The sequence below is a fragment of the Otolemur garnettii genome, unplaced genomic scaffold (genome assembly GCF_000181295.1).
Source record: "Otolemur garnettii isolate 467f Iridium unplaced genomic scaffold, OtoGar3 scaffold00138, whole genome shotgun sequence".
Classification (NCBI taxonomy): Eukaryota; Metazoa; Chordata; class Mammalia; order Primates; family Galagidae; genus Otolemur; species Otolemur garnettii.
In genome coordinates this window covers 2,504,088-2,511,329 of record NW_003852533.1, presented here as the reverse complement: position 1 = coordinate 2,511,329, position 7,242 = coordinate 2,504,088, and the positions used below count along the sequence as shown (strand labels likewise).

General features: G+C 46.2%; 1 protein-coding gene across 1 annotated transcript in view; it reads right to left on the bottom strand.

Moving 5' to 3' along the window:
• SRGAP1 (SLIT-ROBO Rho GTPase activating protein 1) overlaps positions 1-7,242 on the bottom strand; it is a 281,123-nt gene that overhangs the window by 5,606 nt on the left and 268,275 nt on the right. Inside the window, exons 20-22 of the mRNA XM_023518412.1 lie at positions 3,330-3,510; positions 1,739-1,873; positions 699-1,038 (exon numbers count right to left, since the gene is read on the bottom strand). Coding sequence (XP_023374180.1) covers positions 699-1,038; positions 1,739-1,873; positions 3,330-3,510 — 656 coding nt within the window. The remainder of the gene's footprint in view (positions 1-698; positions 1,039-1,738; positions 1,874-3,329; positions 3,511-7,242) is intronic.

Genomic DNA, 7,242 nt, shown 5'->3' with positions numbered 1-7,242 from the left:
CTGCAGTTTCTCTCGCCACGTTTTTGGTCACACCTGTGGTCATCTGTGGTCTGAAGATACTATGTACACCAGGTTGTTTTCAGAAAGAGACCACATTGACATAACTTTTGTTATAGCATATCTTTGTAATTGCTTTTAAAGAATTAGTTACTGTTAATCTCTTGTAGCGTCTAGTTTTCAAACTGAACTTCATCGTAGGTACATGTGAAGAAAGGCAGTATAAGTAGGGTTGGGCGTGATCTGTGGTTTCGTGGAGCGGGTCTCCTGTGGATGGGGGGCTGCCGTAATAACGTTTTCCTGTTTCCCGGCTCTACATTCTGCTCCATCAGTGTGTCTGTTTCACTAGCTTGGGATGCATCTGGGATCTGGGAGGGCTGCCTTTCCTCACTGTTCTTCTTTTTCAGAGTTTCCCTGGCTGCTCAGGGATGAGGGGTTTGGAGGTGCTGGCCCTGCGTCTCCACCAGGTCTCTGTTTACGTCAGGACGAACCTGCTCTGCCTGAGCCCTTCTAGCGACCAATGGCTCTTCCCAAGAGATTCACAGCCAGGCCTTACGTGAAAGAATGGGCTGATTTCCTTTCCTTTTTGTTATACAAACCGTTTTTTCTATACAAAAACAGAGCTGCACAAAGAAAATGCTTCACCCCCTCTCTGCCATGCCCAGGGGCTGAAAATGCAACACTCAGTTAAAGCTTCGCACCTGGGCAATCGTCTCCGGATCCAGCGGCCTGTGGTCGCCGAAGCCCGTGTACTGCCCTGACGACGTGGACCTCCTAATGGGAGGACTGTCCATCTTCTTGAGCGAGTCGTGCCGGCTGATGTTGGTCAGGCTGCCATGGCCGGGCCGGCGCCTCCTCTCAGGACTGTCGCTGTTGAGGCCGCGGTTCTGGAGCAGGCCCCGTGGGTGACTGGCCAGGCTCGGGGACCCCAGGTCAACTGAGGAGTTGGAAAGGGCGTGTGGGGGGTGGAGGGGGCAGTGGCCATCACTGGTCCTGCCAGGACGCCGCACTGGAGGGGGTGGTTCTCCTCTTTTTCTTTGTCTGGACATCCACGGAAAGAGAGAGAGAAAACAGCAGGTCACACTGGGCACTTGGCTCCACGCCAGGCTCACGGCTCCTGAAGGGGAGGCTTATTATTTATTTACTTTTACTTTTTCCTTACAGACAGGGCCTCATTCTGTCACCCAGGCTGGAGTGCAGTGCTATTGTCATAGCTCACAGAAACCTTGAACCCCTGGGCTCAAGTGATCTCCCTGCCTTGGTCTCCCAAATGGTTGGTACTATAGGTGCACACATCCAGCTAATCCTTTTTTTTTTTTTTTTTTGCAGTCTTTGGCTGGGGCTGGGTTTGAACCTGCCACCTCCGGCATATGGGGCTGGTGCCCTACTCCTTTGAGCCACAGGTGCCGCCCAACTAATCCTTTTTTATTTTTTTTTGAGACAGAGTCTCACTCTATGCTCTGGCATTGAGTGCCACAGCATCATAGCTCACAGCAACCTCAAACTCTTGGGCTCAAGTGATCCTCCTGTCTCAGCCTCCCAAGTAGCTGGGACTATAGGTGTCCGCCACGACACCCGGCTATTTTTTAGAGATGGGGGTCTTGTTCTTGCTCAGGCTGGTCTTGAACTCCTGGGCTCAGACAATCCACTTGCCTAAGCCTCTCCGAGTGCTGAGAGGCCTGAGCCACGATGTCCAGCCAGAAGTGGAGGTTTGGAAGCCCGATTACCAGGCCCTACTTACCTAGCTAAATACCCATCAGAATGACGGTCTGTCGGGGAGTTCATATCCTTGGATGAGGACCTGTCTTCCGTGACCGGCCCACTGCTGGTCTCGCTGTCAGCCTTCTGGCTCAGAGTGTCTGAGAATGTATCATCCCTGGGACAGGAAGAATCAAGGGTGAGGGTCTTCTGCTCAGTAAGTGGAGACAAAAAAATAACTGATAGCATGTATGCAATGTAAGTCTTTTACTAATATGACTTTTTTTCCTTGTCTTATAAAAAACAATATAATTTTATTGCAGGTATATTGGAATTTTCAGTTATATAAAAGGGAGAGTAACGTATATTATATATAATTACATATATGTTATATAATTATATATTATAAATTATAATATGTAAATTATATAAAACTTGTGTCTATAAAATTATAAACAAAAATTATATATATTTATAACCATATATAATTACATAAAAAAGAAATAGTAATCACCCACTGCATAACATTCAGAGGCAACTGCTGTTAGAACGTTAGGAAGTCCCTTCCTGCACCTTTGCCCTATGCCTGGGATATACACCTCCCAGCGTGTAACACGTGGAGTGTGTACACTATACTCGTGTGATGCTTAAAGAAATGGGTCGTTAGGCGAGTCTGCTGTCTGTGAACATCACAGACTGCTCACACAGCCTGGATCCTGTGGCCCAGCACACACGGGCTGGACAGACAGCTCACTGCTTCTGGCTACGAGCCTGTGTGGCGTGTCTATCCGTGGAGCCCTGGTGGCTACTGTACCATTATTTATGCATCTGCTCATAGCCACGGCACAGTGAGGACATGTGCTGGGGCCTGAGGGGCTGCTCTTGTGTGTGTCATCTGTCACTGGCTGAAATGTAATTATGTGGTGCACATCTTTATATTTACACAAATTTGTTTTATATAAAGATATTTTATATAAAATGTTTATTTACATTTAGATACTTTAGTTGGTATATGACTGCATGTATATATACACACATATAACATTACTTGAATTACAAGATGCACATTTTAACATTTCCAAAATTAAGTTGAATCAGTCAGTATATGTTTTGTGTGGAACATTTCTCTTTTCCTTGAAATGCTACTTTTAAATTGGTAGTGCACCATACTCAGAAAATGGAGATTATTTTGCACCCTATTTCTTTCACTTAGTATATTATGACCATCTTCCCATGACTTTAAATATTTTTGAAATTTGAGTTTTTTCCCAGCAAAATTAAAGAAAAGAAAAAGCCTGGAGGTGATCTCCTTCGACTCTGGGTCAGTATCCTCTCTCTCGGTGTGTTTGGAATGACCAGGATCACCTCAGCTCTTCCAGCCATTCTCTGCACAGATTATTTTTCTGAGAATCAGAAAACTTCAAAAGACGCCTCCTACTAAGGCTTGCTCCAAGCCTCCTGGTCCTGAAGGACTGTGAGCAAAGAGCCACCATCTAGGTGAAGATCTGCACCCAGCTCAGAAGTTTTGTCTCTGGAATTCCTCCTGCTCCTCCGTCACTAGACCCACGCCGCTGGGAATGGTGGCTGGAGCCCTCCCTGGGAGCCCGCAGGCAGTCAGAGCTGAGCCCACTCACATGTCCTGCACCACGATGTACTGGTGGGGCACCAGCCCGTCGATGCCGTTGTGCCTGCCTTCCCACCAGTCCTCGGACGCGCGGTGAAACAGCAGCAGGGAGGCACCCTTCTTGAAGGACAGTTCTCTGGCTGACCGCCCGACATAGTCAAACTTGGCTATTGCTTCTATTGGCTCACATTCTACAAAGAACACACCAGAAAATGGTGAGAAACAGGGTTGTTAGGAGGCGTGATACACGATCTGAAAGGTCTAAGTGAGGCTTAGGGAATAAGCGAGGTTCTTTTAACATCCAGGCTGAAGGGAGTGATCAGCCACCACCCGGGAGGTGGAAATACTCGCAGAGGCTGTTTTTAAAGATAAAGGAGAACATCTTTTTTTTTTTTTTGAGACAGAGCCTCAAGCTGTCCCCCTGGGCAGAGTGCCGTGGCATTACAGCTCACAGCAACCTCCAACTCCTGGGCTCAAGCGAGTCTCCTGCCTCCGCCTCCCAAGTAGCTGGGACCACAGGCGCCCGCCACAACGCCCGGCCATTGTCACCCATTCTTTAGGCAAAGAAAAATTTGAGCATTGGAGCTTAATTTCCACAGCTTCTTACCAGAGATATAATGACAGTCTAATAAAAAGTATTTTAAACTTTGCAATATGATACATAAAATTTCTCCTTAGGTTATAATATCCTCCACAATTGCTCCAATATTATTTTGACATTGATAGATAATATCAATAGAGTTTTTTGTAATATGTTTTTACCATTTATAACACGGAAAAATCCCACTATCCCATAACACTAGAAAGTTGATGCTGATTTTTTTCTAAAAAATCAAGTAAAATCACCATAATAAATACTATTTGAATACATTTAATTTCCTCATGTACTTTTTTTGGACACTAACAATCTCCAAACCATCACCAATAGTAAAGACAAGATTTTCTCTAGTATTAGTAACAAATTTTGGATCCTTACTATGAAACAGATATATCTTAAAACTGTCCTGCACCCAGATTAAAAAACCAGATCAGGCCAGGCACAGTGGCTCAACACACACAATTTCAGCACTTTGGGAAGTGCTTGAGGTGGGAAGGCTGCTTGAGGCCAGATGTTCAAGACCAGCCTGCTTAGCATAGCAGAAACCTGTCTCTACAAAAACAAAACAAAACAAACAACTTAGCTGGGCATGGTGACCTGCAGCTCCAGAGGCTGAGGCAGGAGTTTTGCTTGAGTCCAGGAGTTTGAGGCTGCAGTGAGCAATGATCACACCACTGCCCTACAGCCTGGGAGACTGCCAGAGACTCTGTTTCAAAACAAAACAGCAAAACCCCCCAAAATAAATCCTGCGTCAAACAACCCCCCCCAAAAGATTGAAAGATTTGATTTTCTAGGTTTCCAAAGATATTCAAAGGAATTATGGTGAGTGAAGAAAGCCAATCTCAACAGGTCACATACCATGTAATTCCCTATGTACGGCATTCGTGAAGGGACAGAATTATAGAGATGGAGATGTTCGTGGTTGCTAGAGGTTGGGGTGGGAGAGCCCATGGGGGAGGTGGCCATGGCTATGATGGGGAGCATGAGGCGTCCTTGCCACTGAACTGCTAGTGATCTTGATTACGACTGCGGTTACAAAAATCTGTATGTGTGATGAAGGTGCATAGAACCAGGTGAGTACACACACAAAGAGTGTCTGCAAAGCCAGCCAGTGTGTGTAACGCCATCGGTATCCTGGCCAAGACGGGCAGCGTGTGTAACACCGATGGCATCCTGGCCGTGATGGCCAGCGTGTGTAACACTGTCAGTGTCCTGGCCATGACAGCCAGCGTGTGTAACACCGACAGCCAGCGTGTGTAATGCCCTCGGCATCTTGGCCGTGACATGACATTACGGTTTTGTGACTGATGGAAAGTGGGAGAAGAGTGTGTGAGTTCTCCAGGTGTTACTTTTTTTTTTTTTTTTTTTTTTTGAGACAGAGCCTCAAGCTGTCCTCCTGGGTAGAGTGCCCTGGCATCACAGCTCACAGCAACCTCCAACTCCTGGGCTCAAGCGAGTCTCCTGCCTCAGCCTCCCAAGTAGTTGGGACCACAGGTGCCCGCCACAATGCCTGGCTACTTCTTTTTGGTTGCAGCTGTCATTGTTGTTTGGCGGGCCTGGGCTGGATTTGAACCTGCCACCTTAGGTGTATGTGGCTGGTGCTTTAGCCACTTTAGCCACAGGCGCTGAGCCTCTCCATATGTTTCTTAGAACTGTGTGTGAATCTACAATGATCTCAAAATAAAAAGTTAAAAAAAGAAAAAAAGATATCTACCTCTGGGCCTAGGAGTGGAGTTGAGCTCTGATCCTGTTCTGACCACAGACACCGAAGGCCAATGAGAGGATGGACTGGACAGCTGTGAGCAGCACTTTCTTGTGATTCAGCTTATTACAGAAAGCCCCTCCCTGCGGCCCACAGCCGTCCCTTCTCTCCCAGCCCACTTTGGCCTCCTCCCTGATGGCAGCAGGATGATCAGTAATGAACAGAACTAAAAGTGGCGAGATTACTGGACCATCTCTGCCATGAACAACACTGCGTCTGCTGAAAGTTAAGCACGCATTGCTCCCCAGACACCCTGATCTGTGCACACCTACTCCAGGCTGCCCCGAAAATCACCAGACAGAGGGAAAATGGCCAAACATAGAGAATAGTTGTCAATGTTTTGTAAAATTCTGTACTGAATGATTTGTAAATAAAGGAACATTTAGCTATAATTTCCCATTTCCCTATGTATGCTGACAGTAGTGGCAACCTTAAGGACACCCTGAACATTAAAACTTACCCAAAAATTTCTCAGGAAATTGCCCTCTATGTCCCTTGATATGTACAAACCTTCCCATTTAAAGAGAGTTTATTTTTTCCAGAGTTTTCTGTACCATTGTCATATGAGTTGTGCTTACACATGACAACTTCAGAGAACTTGCTGGAGAGACCGCTGGGCCTCCTTCCCACTTGATAAATTCAAAGTTCTCTGGGACATGTAATGCAATGTTTTTTTTTTATATCCGTATTGGAAAAGCTTAGATTTTCTCTCATATTAAGGGTCTGGGTAAGTTTCAGCTAAACATTTTAAAGAAAAACAAAGAAAAATGCCCCATCTTTTTGCCAATGGCTAATGTTGGAGGGTGTGAAATATTTCACCCCACAGATGAAACTTTTCAGCAAAGGAGGTGGAAGAATGATTCTTAAACAACAGTTTGTGTCCTTTAGCAACTGAGTGTGACTTTTAGATCATATGCCAACACTCTAGTATTGCCCCTAAGTATCTATGAGTCTGCCTCCTAGAGGAGGGAATATAAATTTGCCTTTAAAGAGAATGACTTTGTAAGTTCTAACCTTTAACAGACAAAATCCTGGCTGACCTGAAATGGCAGAGGCTTTGTGGCATGTAATTTCCAAATTCCTGTGTGAACACACACACCTATTTATAGTTGGCTTTAATAAAAATATTAAAAGACACCAGCACCTGACATGGTGCACAGTCCACGTCATGACGTCACAGAGAGGGGACATGGTGCACAGTCCATGTTATGATGTCACAGAGAGGGACATGGTGCACCGTCCACACCATGACGTCACAGAGAGGGGACATGGTGCACCGTCTACGCCATGACGTCACAGAGAGGGGACCTGGTGCACCGTCCATGTTATGATGTCACAGAGAGGTGACATGGTGCACAGTCCATGTTATGATGTCACAGAGTGGGACATGGTGCACCGTCCACGCCATGACGTCACAGAGAGGGGACATGGTGCACCGTCTACGCCATGACGTCACAGAGAGGGGACCTGGTGCACAGTCCATGTTATGATGTCACAGAGAGGTGACATGGTGCACAGTCCACATTATGATGTCACAGAGTGGGACATGGTGCACCGTCCACG